The sequence below is a fragment of the Cervus elaphus genome, chromosome X, assembly GCF_910594005.1.
Source record: "Cervus elaphus chromosome X, mCerEla1.1, whole genome shotgun sequence".
Lineage (NCBI taxonomy): Eukaryota > Metazoa > Chordata > Mammalia > Artiodactyla > Cervidae > Cervus > Cervus elaphus.
The window spans coordinates 52,707,758-52,724,478 of record NC_057848.1 but is presented as its reverse complement, the minus strand read 5'-3'; the positions used below and the strand labels follow the sequence as shown (position 1 = coordinate 52,724,478).

Sequence of the window (16,721 nt, the reverse complement as noted above, 5' to 3'; positions counted from 1 at the left end):
GGGTCTGGACACCCCATCACCACCCTGCTGCTCTGCAGGCAGCACCATCTACCTGTGGGAATTCCTCCTCGCACTTCTGCAAGACCGGAACACCTGCCCCAAGTACATCAAGTGGACCCAGCGAGAGAAAGGCATCTTCAAGCTGGTGGATTCTAAAGCAGTGTCCAAGCTCTGGGGGAAGCAGAAGAACAAGCCTGACATGAACTATGAGACGATGGGCCGGGCACTCAGGTAGGAGCCCCTGCCCAGGTAGGCTCCCCATGCTTCTCCCTCTGTCCCAGGAGCCCCTCACTAAGGGGCCTCCGACTTTCCCTGAAAAGATCAGGCTCTGTGTGGGTGATGAGTAAGTACCTTCCTCCTCGTGCATGGGTCACCTAGACACTCTTCTGAGGAGCGAATTCCTGGGCCCATCCCCACAAGTCTCCTGTGACTCTCCCATTTGCTTGCCCCCCAGCCCGTTTCCCAGGTCCCATCTGGGAGGGACGGTCCCCTTCTTCTTGTGTTTCTGTCCTAGCCTTTTCTCTTTTTAGAGTGGAAAGAGAATTTCAGGGCCTCCCCATCCCCAAGAAGGGCTTCTTTCACATTCTGCAAGCCAGGGACCAAGGAAGATGGGTCTGACTTACCCACAGTCGATCTCTCAGGATGGGGGATGGCTGAACCCCAGTCCTCCACCCCCTCCCATCCTTCACTCACCCTATCCTCTGCCCCAAAGCAGCATGAGGGTCAGCATTGGAAATCCCCTTTCGTGGACCCTTTGAGTCATCAGAGGGAGATCTCAGAAACTTCATAAAAGCCTTCTAAGTCCAAAGTGCCCCTTCCCTTGCCCAGGGCTCCCATCTGCATCCCCCTCACCGGCCCTGGAGGGCACTGTGTCCCTGACACTTCCCACTCTCCGCCTAGATATTACTACCAACGAGGCATCCTGGCCAAAGTGGAAGGGCAGAGGCTGGTGTACCAGTTTAAGGAGATGCCCAAGGACCTGGTGGTGATCGAAGATGAGGATGAGAGAAGCGAGGTCACAGCCACATCCCCTCAGGCCTCTGCTCCCTCCACCTCTGGCGGCAGCTCCCGGAGAGCCAGCTCCCGGGTCTCGACCAGAGCTGCCCCGCAGGGCAAGGGCGACACTTCCTGGGAAAAGTCGAAGGTGCAGCATGTTGGTCTCCAGCCATCTGCTAGTCTGGAATTGGGACTGTCTGTAGATGAAGAGATCCCCACTACCTCCGCCATGCTTGTCTCTCCACCAGAAAGCCAGGCCAAAGTCACCAAAGCTGTGAGGTAAGGGCGCCCAGGTCATTCCGAGTCTTCCCCTAGGGATGGGGACATTTTCAGCTTCTTGCAAAGCTCTGCTCTGTCTCTGACTCCCGGGACCCTCACAGCATCCCTGGGAAGCCAGTGGGACACTCGTGGCTTAAAAGAGGGAAAAGTGACTTGACTGAGGTCACACACCAAAGTAGCAAACGGCCAAGCCAACCATTGACCTGGGGGGTCTTCTGTTGCCAGCTGGGACTACTCCTATTACCCCAGGGCGCTCCCCAAGAACCTCCATTCCTGAGCCCATCCCGCAAGTCTCCTGTACTCCAAAAAAGAGGCAACAGAGAAGGTGCCATTCCGCCTTCCTCAGGCCCTACCAAGCCCACCAGGAAAGCTCTTGTTACTACTTGTCCACACTCAGGTCCCTCCAATTTTCCCTGAAAAGTTTGGCCTTTGTCTGGGTTATACATGTGTACCTGTTGCTATGCTGGTGTGGGCCATGGGGATGCTCTTCTGAAGAGGGATGTCAGTACACTGCAGTGGTGATGAACACAATCTCTGGAGGCAGAAAGCCTAGGTGTGTCCCTGTTGCTGGCTCTGTGGTCTAGGGCAAGTTATATAATCTCTCTGTGCCTGTTTCCTCATGCAGGAAAATCAGATTGTTAATCTTATTCAACTCATGGGCTGATCAGAAGGTGGAGTGAAATCCCACATGCGAACCATTCAGAATGATCCCTGACCCAAGCTAAGGGCCCAACAAACAGTAGCTGAAACACCTTCCACTCCATTCCCCCAGTGCCCTCCTTCCACGCCTCCCCCCTAAACCAAATGTGCTTTCTGTTTCTCCTCAGTACTTCTTCAGTGCCCAGCAACATCCACCTAGGAGTGGCCCCTGTCAGGTCGGGCTCGGCCTTGACCCTGCAGACCATCCCGCTGACCACAGTGCTGACCAACGGGCCTCCTGCCAGTACTACTGCTTCAACCCAGCTCGTTCTCCAGAGTGTTCCGCCTGCTTCCACCTTCAAGGACACCTTCACTCTGCAGGCCTCCTTCCCCCTGAACACCAGTTTCCAAGAGAACCAGGTGGCAGCACCGGGGGCTCCACTGATCCTCAGTGGCCTCCCCCAGCTTCTGGCTGGGGCCAACCGTCCGACCAATCCGGCAGCACCCTCAGTCATGGGAGCTGGCCCAGCAGGGCCCAGCTCTCAGGCCCCTGGGACTGTCATTGCGGCCTTCATCAGAACTTCCAGTGCCACTGCAGCCCCTGGGGTCAAGGAGGGGCCACTGAGGCCCTCGTCCTATGTGCAGGGCATGATGACTGGGGCCCCCATGGAGGGCCTGCTGGTTCCTGAAGAGACCCTGAGGGAACTCCTGAGGGAGCAGGCTCACCTTCAGCCACTTCCAAGCCAGGCAGTTTCAAGGGCTTCCCACAATCCGAGCCTTCTGGGAAACCAGACTTTCTCTCCTCCCAGCCGCCCCACTGTTGGGCTAACCCCAGTGGCTGAACTTGAGCTCTCCTCGAGCTCAGGGTCCCTGTTTACGGCTGAGCCTAATAATGTAAACACACCCGGGAGCCTGCTGACTAGATCCCCAACTCCAGCCTCCATCTCCCCATTCAACCCCACTTCCCTCATTAAGATGGAGCCTCATGACATGTAAATGGAGGGGGTCAGGGGGAAACGTGACCGCCAGGCAAAGTTGAGCAGCATTTGTACACGGACTTTCTCTAAGAGAGACTGACTGAAGTAGCACACCAGCCCTTACATTTCAGCAGGGTGTCAATACACCAGACCCCCGTGCACCACCCCTGCCTGTTGTCATCATAGCCAAGACAGACCCAGTTGGAGCATCCCTGGTGTCAAACCATGGCTTTCAAGAGTACTAGGGGATATGCTTTTGTCGGAGTAATGGGCTGACTTGCTGATGGAGGCCAACCTGAGACGTTTGTAACCAGGGCTGGGGTGGGGGCTTCATGAGAAGAGTCTTTTCACCTGGCTGTATTCCATCGTCTTCGTTCCCTCTGCAGAGTATTTACTATCCCGTATGTGAATATCTCTGTATGTATTTGTGTGTACCTGTGCGTCTGTATCTCTGTTTCTTTGGTGAGGACGGGGGTATAGCTGTGAGGTCTTCAAGGGTGTGTGTCTCTGTGGAGGTCAGCCACAGAGATGGGGAATTTTCTGTTTTGAGGGAAAGCATTCTCTAGTTCGCTTTGTAGAAGCCAAGATTTGGTTGTTCTGAAACTATGGGGTACAGGTTGGAACCCCCAAATCCGGAGAGATGTCACAGAGCTGGGGCAGGTCTGGGGAGGAGAGCTTTGATGGGTGTGTTCGTTGGGGAAGACGGAGTTGTAGGGGACAAGGAGAAAACCATGTGGGATAAAACCCTGAAGAGAGGGAAGGAATTCAGCCCTCTGGAGCAGCCCTGCAGGTTAGACCGAGGTTGTCTTGGGCTCAGCCTCATTGCCCACCGGTCATTTGCCAGCAGGCCAGATCCTTAATCTCCCCAGAGTGCTTTGCGCCCCTCCAGGGTCAGACCCAGCCACAAGGTCCTCAGGGGAAGGGGATTAAATTAATGGATGTTTGCGCCCAGGGCTTGGGCTGTAATTCCAGCCTTCACAGCCACCCTGGTCTGCATCCCAAATCCTGGCTTCCCTCTTGACTAATTTCGCCCCTGCCGTTTCACTGCTGGCAGGCAGTGCAGGGGACGTCGGGTAACCACACGCTCGGGGTCTGCCTCCATCCCTGCCGTGCCTCCTTGCTGCTCAGCCTGCTTTCTACTCCCCTCACAGGTCTGCCCACCCACCCATTCCCTCAATGGCTGCAGTAGACCTCCTCCAGTGGGCCAAGGTCCTTGATGGCCAGCCTTCTTACTTCACTCTGACTCCTCCTCCACGAAGATGTGAGCTCCTGTCCTTTATGTCCCTCTGCATGCCTTCCTTCCACCTTTCCTCTTTCTGAGAAGGGGGTCAGCCAGTTATCTCTTAAAGTCCACCCCTCAGCTGGGGCCCTTGATCCCCTCCCCTCTCTCTCCTATGAATTTGCCTTTATCTCTCCTGCCAGGTTTGGGAGCAAGGCTGAGAGCTCTACTATGTCAGCCTCGGAAACAGTGATAGGATCTGGTGAATGTGGTTACTGTGAATTGGTGCCTCAGGACCTTTGCTGTGTCCTTGACACGAAACCAGCCACTTGACCTCACTACCTCCCCTGGTTGCCCCTTCTCTCTCTCTCCCCTTCTGGTCACTGCCAAGCCCATTATCATGCTCTGTCACCTCTTGTTCTCCCCCTTCTCCACCCTGGGAGGGAACCATGTATGGTTGTGCAGGTGTATTTCTTACATGTCTCCAGCACTTGGCATTAATGTCCCTTTTTCTAATAAAATCAGCTTATGATGACAGTTTCCTGGTGGTGGAGAGCAAAACATTTTGAGAAAGGGTCACCTTTGAAAACAACTTTACACAAAGATGCCATGTGGGTTAGGAGTGGCCCTGCCCCCCTCACCGGAACCCCATAGAACTCTTCACCTGAAGTCACTGATACCCTGGAGGTGATGTCAAATTTCTTCTTCATAGTTCTTGGCCCCTTGTGAACCCTCACAGCACATGACACTACTTCCCCTTCCTCCATCACCTTCTCTGTGCCCTTGCTAACTCCACATCTGCATTCACTGTGGGCACCCCCATGAGCCTCAGCCATCCTCCTGGTTCCAGTGAGGCTCTTCAGGTTGGGTATGGAACCTAGAGGCCCAGCCCCTACTCTTCTCAGCTTCTGGCTCACATTTCTGCTGGATAGTTCTACCTAGATGCTTGTCAGGCCCTCAAAGATTGTCCCTCTATCAAAAATGGATTTTGGGAAGTCTTCCAACACACAAAACCATTCCAGACAAAAAGGCCATCATGACTTGCCTATTTCTGTTATTGTGCTGACCTTCTAAGCTTGACATTTCCGAGCCATCTGCTGGCCGCATTCACTTGACCCTGCCCCGTCCTCATTGCCTCAAGTCTGGTGTGGTTTGCCACGTCTCTCCAATCCGGCCATTGTTCCACACTTGCAGAGAGCCTCCAGCCTTGTTCAGCCTCCCCCAGAGCATATCCCCTTCCCTGGACATATAAGCAGCCCCCCAGTGTGATCTGAGTCACCCCTTCCAACTTGCCAGGGCACCAGCTCTATTCTTCCTCTGCCAAAAAGTCTCCTGGGGCTCCTCACTGCCTACAAGTGGGGGTGATACTCAAAATCCTTAACCTCCAATCTGTTCTTAGTGGCTGGCCATTAACCCTTTATTGTCTGACTCACAAGGCAGTCCGGGGTCCTGGAGGAGGGATGGGGGAGCACTTGATGGCTCAGGGCAGTTTTTCCAGGAGTATTTTGCACTTCACCATCACGTCCTAGCCTACTTCCCCATTCACCCAGTCAAACGGATGGATTCACTGACCTTTGCACGTGCTTCTGTTGGAGTTGCCTACCTCTGTACTTTTACTTTTCTTGCTTCTGCTCAACCACAATGCTCTTCCCACCCCGCTAGTACTCATCAAATTGTACCCATCCTTCAAGGCTCAGTTCATGGACACTGCCTCCCCAGACCAGCCTACCCTTAAGTGAGTTCATTTGAAATGTGTTGCAAGTGCCATTCTTTGGTAATTGTGAGCAGCCTGTGACATCGCCTCTATAATAATCACAAACTGTTACTTAAATCTTCAATGACCTGGACTTATGTAGTCTCCCCAGTTAGTGTGTTACCTTCTAAGGGGAGTGGGACTGTCACCCATAGCAGGGCACACTATGAAGCATCTAGTGAGCGTCAACGGACGGTTACTGATTGAGCTGGTGAGAGAGGGGGACCAAAGTGAGGTAGGTGACCTCTGACCTCCCCTCTGCACAGACACTCACCCCAGGTGCTCCACTGCCCAGGGCCAGCCCTCCCTGGCTCAGTGCCCTCATGGTACCCCCACCCCACCCCTGGCCTTAGCACCCAAAAGTTGTTACTACTTTGAACATCCCCTGCCTCTCAAGAAACTTCCCTGTCCAGTTTCTTTCCTACTCAAAGTGTTAAATTAGCTAAGCTGATAAACTAACCTGTGCTGATGTAGTTATGGGAGAGGGCTAGAGGAGAGCCTCAGGAGCTAGGTTCATTTCAACCAGGGTCATGTGGCAACAGCACCCCTGCCTTTGTAATAGTTTGATGGAGTCAAGAGACTGGCTCCTCACCCCCAACAGCTGATGCATTACTCCCTCCTCTGAGCTCCCACAGCACTTTGTATATACCTCTTATTGTAGCACTTAGCACATGGTAGCGCCTTAGCTATGTGTTTATGTATGTTTCCCCTCCAATAGACTGTGAGCTCCTCAAGGACAGGGACTGTGTGTTAGTCACTGATGTATCCCCAGCGCCTAGCACAGTGCCTGGCACACAGTAGGTGCTCAATAAATGTTTATTAAAAGAATGAATGAGTCCTGTTTCTAATGGAGATTTCAGTGCTATACTAAGGCAGGCCAGAGAGGCGGGGAAGGGACACCCACACTTGGGGCCGACCACAGCTTTCGACCCCTCATAGAGCATGGCAGGTAGCTGGCTCCCTTGCCCATGTCTGCAGCCACCCCAGGACAACAGGGTCCACGAGGAGCCCAAGGCTGCTTCCAGCAGTGCCTTGCTGTCACTACGTGCCCCGGGCGACTCTGAACTCCTGCCCTTCGCTGCTGCCCCCTTCCTGGGACAGACTCATCGCTATTTCCTCACACCTGGTGGAAATGTCAGGCCCTGTGGGAGGGACGGAACAAGAAGTGATTCTCATGATCGTCGTTCCTCTGACCCCATCATGTATTTTTAAAGAGGCGGTTGCCTCCAGCTCCAAAGCTGCTGGATCCGAGGTGAGTGAACTCATTCCCCAGCCGTTCCCAGGCCAGGGAGGCCAACGCGGTCGCTCCTTGGAGAGCCTCGGCCTCGGCACGCCAGGCGTGCGTCCGGCGTCCGGCAGGTGGCGCTATGGAGCCGGCGCAGGCGGGCGTCTGGCCCAGCGGAGCCCGGGAAGGGAGAGGCGGTCAGGGCGGGGCCTGCCGCTCCTGGCGGGGGCGGCCGCAGCCGGCATCTTCCTGTCCCTCTATCCTGACTCTGCGCCCCAAACTGTCCTTGGGCGGCTCTGGCTCCCAAGCAGGCCTTCCATTGCTCGGAAGCTTGGAACTTTCCCCCCAGCCCCCGCCCCCTCCACTTTCCAGGGGGAATTTAACAGTCGAATGAAGACCCTCTCCCCATTGGCCGGTCGCGCCCTGGCCCCGCCCCCGTCGCCCCCAACCCCTAGCCTCCGGGACTAGCAGGTGAGCACGCGGCGGGCCTGGCCTCCGTTGCCGGCCTCCACTCTCTCCCGGGGGGCGGGAGTGAGCCCGGGCCGCGGCCGCCAGCCGCAGGGCTCCCGGCCTGGCGCACCTCCCACCGCAGCCTGCCTTTAGCTACAGTTGAAGCTACAGCGCCGCTTTCAACCTTGAAACCGGAGAGCAATTGAGGCGCCCGTGACAGCCTTCTGCCCGCGGAGGGCCCCAACCGCTCGCGGCAAGACCCCGAGCTACTGAGGGTCCGGCGCGCGGCCGGGGAGGCATCCGAGCCCGGTTGCCCAACGCTGGGGCTTGTCAGTCCGCCTCGCCGGGGAAACCCGTGGTCTAGGGGAACACGTGGAGCCCGCCCCACCCCGTGGCGGGGTCCAGAAGGCCCAAGCACTTGGCGCCTGCCCCTGGCTGCTAAGCAGACTGCCCCTGGGGCGGACTCCATCCTCCCTGAACACACGCAGCGCACTTGTCTTAGCAGGGATGGGACAGAATAAAATGCCCAGCAGTCTGCCCCGTCGTGGATTAAAGTATGCAAGGGGCAGGAGTTTGCCGCCCAATTCGCCGCCCTCCCCCAACCCAAATAGGGCTGCAGTGAAAGCGGATCGTCCTTTCTCAGAGTATGGAGACTCCAAGAGCCTCCCTCTCAACCCAGCACCTCAAAGAGGAGCACTCTAGTAAGACCATCAACTGTAGGCTCGTGAGCTCGGTCTGTCGGAGGAGCTAACTTCAGCTAAACAGTCATGGTTACTCAGTATGTTTCTCTTCCATTGGCAGTAAACTGGGCCCCATCTAGGTTCTCTCTCACCCGCTATCAGCCTAGGTGGGAAGTGGTGGGCTGGCTCTTTCCCTGAGGCCGCACTGAAAAGGATTAGATCGTTTAATAAGAGGCGATCGTCCTCTCCCCAGTTCCAACCTGGGAATGCACACTCATCTCTTGCTTTATGGGATTCACAGCCCATTCCTCCATTTTTGGTCTTCCCACTCTAGCAGAAGAGCAGTGAGAGGGCTCCAGGAAAGGTGTAGAGAAGGGAGCCCAAAAGCAGGAAATAAGAAACTGCTGTTTGGTGTGGCTTTCAACCCACTTCCTTTCTCCAGAGAAATAAAGGAGTGTGTGCATGCCCACACACCCAAACGCCCAGGGCTGTCCAGGAGTCGCAAAGGACCATCACCCATTCCTTTGTGATCAATCTGACTTTGCCCACTGCATCTCCATCCTGCCCTAAATGGAAATCCTTACACCCCTAAGGCTCTCCCTTCATCCTTTGTTCTGAATCAGGCAATCACCTTTTCCCTTCCCTCTGCCTGTCCTACCTCCAACATATTTTACCAATGTATTAAAAGAAAAAGGAAAAACTTATGTCACCACCTGGTTTAGAGTTCCCATGGTTCCCCATCACCTCAGGCAAAAGTCAAAGCCATACTCCTTGGCATGGCTGGAAGGGCTCCTACATTCTCCTTCCCCACCTGTACCTTCCAGCTTCAGTGACACTGAAGTGGGTTGAGGTTTCCTGCACATACGACCCTTCTTTTTTGTCCCCAAGCCTGTGCTCAGATGTCCCCTTAGTTCAAGGGTTCCTCCCTGCCACCCCAATTCCCATTTTCCTACTTGTCAACTAGGCATCACTTCCGACCACCTCCATGCCCTTGCCCATCCAGCTGAACTCCCAAAGCATCCTGGGCTTAGCTGGATCCTTGCATTCATCACATGGCCTCAGGTGTTGTTTGGGAAGCCTTGAGGCCTCAGGATCAGGAGGTGGGGAATGAAAGCTAATGGAGAGGATTAATGTTGCTCCTCCATCTGAGCAACTCAAGGGTCACTCCTGGGGCAGGATGGCTGGATTACTGTTGGCCAGACAGACAGACCCCCTGGCTGGTACGTGACACGGCTCTCCAGACACGGCAGCCACAGTGAGAGATCCTAAGAGCATAGCTTACAAGGGCCTCATCCCAGACCTGCAGACATCCCCTTCCCTTCAAAGAGTAACAGGCTCATTCTCGAGCCAGCAGTCACAAGTCACAATCATACTTTCTCCTGCTGATTTTCAGAAGAAGGGAGAAAAGTTGTAAAGTCTAGGAAGGGTATCTTGCCTCCAAAGCAGGTGGGTCTTAGGAAAGCAGAACCATGGAAGGTCTGCACTGTGTAGGGGGGCAGAGGGCAAGACAGGGAGGGCAGTGAGTGACAAGACCATGAAGTCTGCTGCTCACACAGGTGGCTCAGGGCAGGAAACAGTGCTGGCAGGCAGGTGATTTCCTTGAGTTAAAGAGGATCATCCCTCACAGCTACCTCAAAGAGGCCCCCTCCCTCTGACCATACTCCTCTGGGGAGATCGAGGAATGTGTGCACATGTGTGGGGGCACCCCCACGCAGCCTACCAAACTGATGCAGGTACTCGATTTTTCCCAGGATTTGCCCCGGCCTTTCCTTTTCTTTCCAGATCTTGCCAAGGTGACCCAAATCCTCACTGGTCACTCTACCTGTTTTCTCATTTGCTGTGCCAATAAGGACCCCCAAACTGCAAAGCAGGCTGAGGGTTTTCCCCACTGACTTCATAGGGATACCCATCTTTTTTTTAACTACAGAAAAGCCAATACAGGGAGCAGAGAAAAGAGACAGGAGACAGAAGCCCTGACACAGGTTTTTCAGTATGCAAGTGTTTTTGACTCCACAGCCAGTTGCTTAAAATGAAACATAAAGGGCAGCCAAAATACACACCCAAATGCAAAAAAGGAAAGGCAAACATAAAATAAACCACACAATACCATGAACCCCAACAAAACCAGAAAATTAAACCCAAAAAAACCCCTCAACTTTATATATATATATATATATATTTTTTTTTTTTTTTAAAAAGGGAGAACAACTGTTCAAAACCAACTGGGCAGTATGGTGGAGGTGGGTAGCAGTCCTACAGAAGGGGGCCTAGAACTTCCCCCTGGGAACAAAGAACAAACACAATACAAAGAAAATAACCAACAATCCTCCTGCGAGGGTCAGGAGTCTCCAGAGAACAGATTGTCCCATCCTCAAACTGGCTTTTTTTTTTTTTGCCTTTTTTTGTCTTTTTTTTTTTCCATTTTCTTCTTTTGTTGTTGTTGTTTTAGCACCTGTACAATAAAACTGTACCATCTCCAACCAGAGCCGGCCGTAGGGAGGCCCTCCTGCTTTTGGATGGTACATACTCTCTACAAGGATTGTTCGGAAAAATAGCGATTGGTAGAAAAATAAGAACAAGAGTGGGAAAGACAATGCCACAGAGGGGGCTGGGGCAAGGAAGCAGCCCAAACCCCTCCTTCTCTCTCTCCACCAACAAACCCAGCGCTGAGAGGGAGACCTGGTAGGGCCGGGCCCGCAGCCCCCTGTCCCCAAGCAGGAGTGGGGCCTGGCGGGAGACCAGTCTCCTGCCCTCACCTAGGAAACAGCTGAGACCTGGGTTCAACATCTGGCAGGAACTCCCAGAGCCCTCTGGAAATTCCAAAGGAGAATGGGTGGGGGGCGCAGAGGGAGAAGGAGCTAAGGACAGAGAGAAGAGAAAGGGAAGCTTCAAAGGCAAGGAGGAAAGATGGGGACAAGGGCAAGAGGGAGCTGAGAGGCTCAGTCTCCAGGGAGGGCAAGGCCCGGGTGGGGTAGGGTGGCCAGGGGTGCAGGGGAAGAAACTGTGGAAACAAACCTATATTGTGCATTCTGAGGGCAGTGAGGACGGTGAGGAGGAGGCAACCTGTTCCTTCAAGACCCATTCTCAACTCTCCATTAGAGTAACTTATTAATAACCCCTTACTCCCACAATCCTCCCCTCCCCAGTAAACAAGCATCTCCAAACAGCAGGGCTGCTGCAAAGGGCAGGGGGGGGTGAACGGGGGTGGGGGGGTGGGATTGGGGGAGGGGTGAGCACCAAAGCCTCAGGATTCACCCCCAACCCCCCAGACCTGGGCCAGCACCAACCACCTTCATTAGTTACAAGTCAATGGCCCCCACCCTTCCCTGCCTCCTCCCCAGTGGTGGAAAAAAACCTGGGAGTAACTTTTTCAGAGGGAGGAAACAGCTTCAGAGCTTGATCAAGAAAGACAAAGAAAGGAGGTGAAGAAAGTCCCTCAATACAACAAGTTGTCTCAAATCGTCACAGTGATACAGACTTATCAGAAACCAATGAAACAATACAAATTAAATACTAATAAAATAAATACTATGGAAGACAAAAGAACACAGGGGAACGGAGGGGGCGCTCAGAGATTTGGGCTTTTCTCATTTCTCTTCCGGACAGGCCGTGGCCACCCAGGGCCCCGGGTTTGGTCTTGGTCACACACAAGGAAGCCAGTCCAAGGGACCCTGGCGCCACCTCCCACCACCCCTGGGACCTCTTGTCCTCAGACGTGGAGTTCAACTTTCCACCCCCATCACCAACCACAACAACAATGACGATGACAGGGAGATGAGAACTAACTGTAACCAAAAAAAAAAAAAAAAAAATCCAGTCACTAATGCTGGCATCAATAAGGCGGCTTCTTGTTGGTCCGTATTATTGCCTCTTTCTGCAGTCTGGTGCTCGGTGGGGGGAAAACATGGGAGGTGGGGGAGGGGTGAACTTGGGAGGAGAAAGAAGAAAAGGGAGGGGCTGTTTTCCCGGTCAACTGTTCCAAGGCTGGAACTCTACCTCGGACCCTAGGAGCCGAAGCAGCTCCACCTCGTACCGCACCAGCTCCACAGTCTCAGAGGAGCCCGGGGCAGAGGTGCCATCCATGCCTCCAGGCCTCTCGGCGGGGGTCAGCAGCTGACTGGAGGCCACCTGCCGGTAGAACTCAGCCTTGGGCAAGGTGGCGATTTCAAAGTGCGGGAACCGAGCCTGAAAGATCCTCGAGGAAAGCTTCAGTCTCTTCAGGACGTCGGTAAAGAGAAACCAGTTGCAGGGCCTGGAAAAGGCAAGAACGAAAGTTAGGGAAGGGGCAGAAGGGACAGGGTGGGGTGCGGGCACTGGGCGCTGGCCTGGCTACCCCTCCGCTAAGCCCCTGACCGCTTGGGTGTCACAGAGGTGACAATTTTCTCCTGTCCCCTATGCTGGCAGGCCCCAGGCTTTCAGCTCAATGGCAAACACTCAACCTGTGACTGACCCCTTCCAAAAAGTGGGAGTAGGAGGGAAGTGGGCCTTCCAGAACCATGAACTCTGAGCAGGCGTCCCAGCCTTTGCAGCCCAGGTGACCTGGAAGTTACCCTCTGTGGGGACCAGTTCTGCCCCCCAGTAAGCCCTGCCAGCCTGTCTGGTTTCCCTTTCCTTGTCTCACCCCTGCTTCCCTTGCCTCCTTCTTCTCCAAGATCTTCCCCAGCAGAGGGGGAGCCGTGGAGAAAGGCCTAAACTGCGGGTAATCCAAAAGGCATTTCTCTTTGGCTCTGGAATGCATTAGACAAGTTTTTTCTCCAGCGGCAGCACCATCGTTTCTGCAGGGCTGCAGCTCACGTTACAGCTACAGCTAGTCTGACTTTGCTGAGCACACCCGACTGGGCCTGGGCGGCAGCCTGGGGACAGCTGGGAGGGGGGCTGTGAGGCCGCCCAGGGCCAGACGCTGGCTTTGACTAAACCGGGAAGAAATGCCGCGTCCCCATGTTAGTGGCCCCTGTTTCCAGGGCTGTCTTTCCTCGCCATCCGCCATTCCACTGTCCCACTTCCAGCCTTTGCCACTTTTAGCCTGGACTGTATTGCATCAGCCTTCTAACTGGTTTCCCTCTGCCAAGAGTCACTCTTCCACACCCCCCACCCACCCTCGCTGGATCCTCAGTTACTCTTCGTTTTCTAAAAAGAAAATCAGACCTTTTCACTCGGTCACTAAACCACTTTTAATAGATCCCTAGTATCTCCAGCAAAAAAAACCCTTCAAACTCTTTAGCATGATTATTATGCAAGATCTTCCAAACAAACCCCATTCAACCCCTTTGGTCTTATCTCCACCCAATCACGCTCTCACTCACACACAGACGCACACACACAGGCTGTCTACCCCCACTCCACCAAGTACCAGCCATTTAATGCAGGACTAGCCCTGTTTTCTGAACTTGAATGTCTCAGTGCCTTTGTTCATGCCATACCCTCCATCCTTGTCTCCTCGGCAGCCCAGTGCAGACACCCTGTCACCCGTGAGGCCTTTCTCTGATGTAACCGGTTACTCGTCCCATCTTCCACAGTCTCCTGGCACTTGGCTTGTACCCCTATTATAACCCAGTAACAGAGCCCATTTCGGAAAGAATATAAAAGAAATGCAAACTGTGGTTCTCTCTGTGGTCCAGGAAGGGGAACCTGGGGGTGGACTGGAACTTATATTTTTCCCTTGACAGCTTTCTGAACTATTGTATTATTTACAATAATAAATCTGCTTAGGTATGTGGTCTTTTATTAGAGTTCATGGTATACTTGTCTGTGCCCTATACCAGACTGGAGAGTCTTTGAAGGCCAGAGCTATATTCCAGCACTCTGGGTTTGACCTGGTGCAACTGCTTAAGACATGATTCTGGAATTGAATGTTCTGTATGCACCTAAAACTTCTCCCCAGACCCACAGTCCTCATCCTAAAAGGCAGCATTTCTTCCGAATGACAGTGATCTCTATCATCTCACACAAGCAGGGAATGGGGTGTTCTGGGTTAAGAGAAAGGGGGTTCAGACGCCAGAGCCTTGGACATTGCTTTCAAAGAATGGAGGAAAACCCCCTCAGAACACTGACAGTGGTGATCAGAATTCAGTTTTGCTTTGATGAGTCAGCAGGCACTTCTGAAGCCCACAGGGCCTCCGAGTCATCAGGATGTGACACCCTCCCCCCTTTTTAAGACGATAAATTCTTAGACGGTGCTGCATTTGTGTGGAAGGGCAGATTCAGAAGCAGTGCTCGAGAATGTAGCATCAAGAAAACCAGCTCTGCTGGAACCAAGCTCTCAGCCAAATACCCACCTGCCAGCCAGTTTGCTTTCTGACACTCAGCCCCTGGTTGCCCCTGTTCTGTCTGCACCTAAAGCACACTACCCTGGTCCTTTTACCGCCTGGGGCCCAAGATCCTATTTCAGCGAAAGAGGTGCTGAATATGTTGGAGGAATTAATTAACTGTGCAATACTATATCCCAGAGGCCCAGCCCCGCCCTCAGGGATCAGCTTTTGCCCAGAAGAATAAGGACCAAAAGCCCGTGAAACTTGATCCCTACTAGTGTCATCATAGAGGCTATTTTTATTCTTATCAGGCCAGGGGGGAAGGGATGCAAAGAAACTGTGGTCTAGTGGTTAGAGTCACCAAGTGAGGGGCTCCCTCAAAGGGTTCCTAATCCATTGTCCACCGCTCCCCATTATGTGCACTTCATGTGCTTTTATTTAAAAGAACATAGGGTCTGATATTTCAAAAACAGATATCAAAGAAAAAGTATACTTAAAAGTGTTTGCAAAGGTTTTGAAATATGTGAAGACACCAAGAAGAGGACACTTAATGCTGGAGGCCAAGATCCCCTGGAGGAGGGCATGGACAACCCACTCCAGTATTCTTGCCTGGAGAATCCCATGGACATGGAGCCTGGTGGGTTACAGTCCATAGGGTTGCATGGTCAGACACAACTGAAGTGACTTAGCACTAGCACAAGAACAAAAGGCCAGTGTATTCTGTATCCTCCTAACCAGCTCAGCCATGGCCCTGCAGGTTGCTGAGCTTTCTTCTGAATCATCAAATAAAGGTGACATTGGGTCCACTCTAATGCTAAGTACCACATATATTCTAGTCTCTGAAAATGGGTGATCCTTATTATAATATGTGTGGTAATCTGAGAGGACAGCAGCAATGCCATCACCTCACCAACATTAAGGCAATGAGCAACCAGCCTGTGGATTACTTAAGGACCCCAGTGGCCCCACAGCTATGGCGAACATATGTCCTGGCTTTTCCAAGAATCTCAATTTCAAATGTTCTATCTGGCTGTCCCCAGAAACCACAAAAATGTTTCAGAGAATCTAATAGTTCACCAGCCCAGATATCTCCCAGATCATCTGTTACACCCAGAAACAGCACAAAAATTCTTCAGAGTGAATCTAGATATTGGTTTTGGAAAACACACATAGTTAATGCACCTAGCTAATCTGGGTGCACTATCTAACATCTAATATCTAATTAGATATTAGATATGTTCTAATATCGAACATATCTAATCTGGGCTGGAGAGTCAGGCTGGACTGGTCATATTTTCTCCTTCCTGCACTCTAGCATTTGTTCTCCAGGTCTCAGCTTCCTGCAGGAGAACTCCATCCTTCTCAGGATCCTAGTGCTCGGTCCCCATAGACTACTCAAACACTCACCCGCGGGACACTGACACTTGGAGGTTGTAGCAAGGGAGAAGAGGCTTATCTGAGAGCTCAAACATAAAATTATCCTCTTCCACATCATCTCCTTCTTGATCAGAGCTCCCAGGAGGATTATGGAGGAGGTCACAGGCAAACCCGTCTTTTTCCTCTGTAAAGACATCATATAGGGAATTAGTACTTAGCTACATGCATGATACCACAGAAAAGAAATGTTCCAACAAGATACAGATCCCTGGTCGGGGCCAAATGTCTCTGATCCTTGGGAGGGCGTGTGAACGTTCTAGACCCAGGAGGTAGTGCTTAGTGGCCACAGATTCATTATACTCCTCCACCTTGCAACTGGGAAAAAAGCAAGGAGGTATGAAGGATATGCTGCCCAACTGCTAGAGACAGAAGCCTGAATACACCATCAGCAGTCAGAGACAAAGGGAAATACTTGCCCTTCAAACTACAGCTTTGAAAGTTGCCTGCCTGCCTGCATTGGTCCCCAGAAATCCAGTAGCAGGGACTAGGCCTCTGACCTTTCCTAGCCGCACGTTCGGGTGTGGCCTGTTCTCCTGCTCCAGCTTCCCCCAAACTTAGGAGTGAGCACCTTCCTCAATCTCAGTGAGCGCTGGATGACAGCCACAGAGAAAAGCTCACTACTCTTTTGACAGAGGAAGGTTCAAGCCGGAGCTAAGGACTTGGGAGCTGGCAGCTCTCTCAGAAACTCTATGTGTATCCTGGGGACGGGGTAGGGAGGGATGGTAGCTGCCAGATGGCGGGCTGGGCCCCTTTTGAGTGTGAGCAAAACCAGAAGAGGCGACAGTGCACATGTGGGCTTCCAGCAGGGTTAGGACAAA

The 16,721-nt window shown here is 52.9% G+C and overlaps 2 protein-coding genes across 11 annotated transcripts in view; one reads left to right on the top strand and one right to left on the bottom strand.

Annotated features, from left to right (window-relative positions):
* ELF4 (E74 like ETS transcription factor 4) overlaps positions 1-4,647 on the top strand; it is a 37,379-nt gene extending 32,732 nt beyond the window's left edge. For both annotated transcript variants that reach the window (XM_043895547.1, XM_043895548.1), the window contains exons 7-9: positions 39-231; positions 901-1,275; positions 2,103-4,647. In XM_043895547.1, coding sequence (XP_043751482.1) covers positions 39-231; positions 901-1,275; positions 2,103-2,910 — 1,376 coding nt within the window. In that variant the 3' untranslated portion in view covers positions 2,911-4,647. The remainder of the gene's footprint in view (positions 1-38; positions 232-900; positions 1,276-2,102) is intronic.
* A 5,550-nt stretch (positions 4,648-10,197) lies between these two features.
* BCORL1 (BCL6 corepressor like 1) overlaps positions 10,198-16,721 on the bottom strand; it is a 61,060-nt gene continuing 54,536 nt past the window's right edge. For all 9 annotated transcript variants that reach the window (XM_043895974.1, XM_043895972.1, XM_043895965.1 and 6 more), the window contains 2 exons: positions 15,874-16,027; positions 10,198-12,470 (listed from right to left, as the gene is read on the bottom strand). In XM_043895974.1, the coding sequence (XP_043751909.1) occupies positions 12,188-12,470; positions 15,874-16,027 (437 nt within the window). In that variant the 3' untranslated portion in view covers positions 10,198-12,187. The remainder of the gene's footprint in view (positions 12,471-15,873; positions 16,028-16,721) is intronic.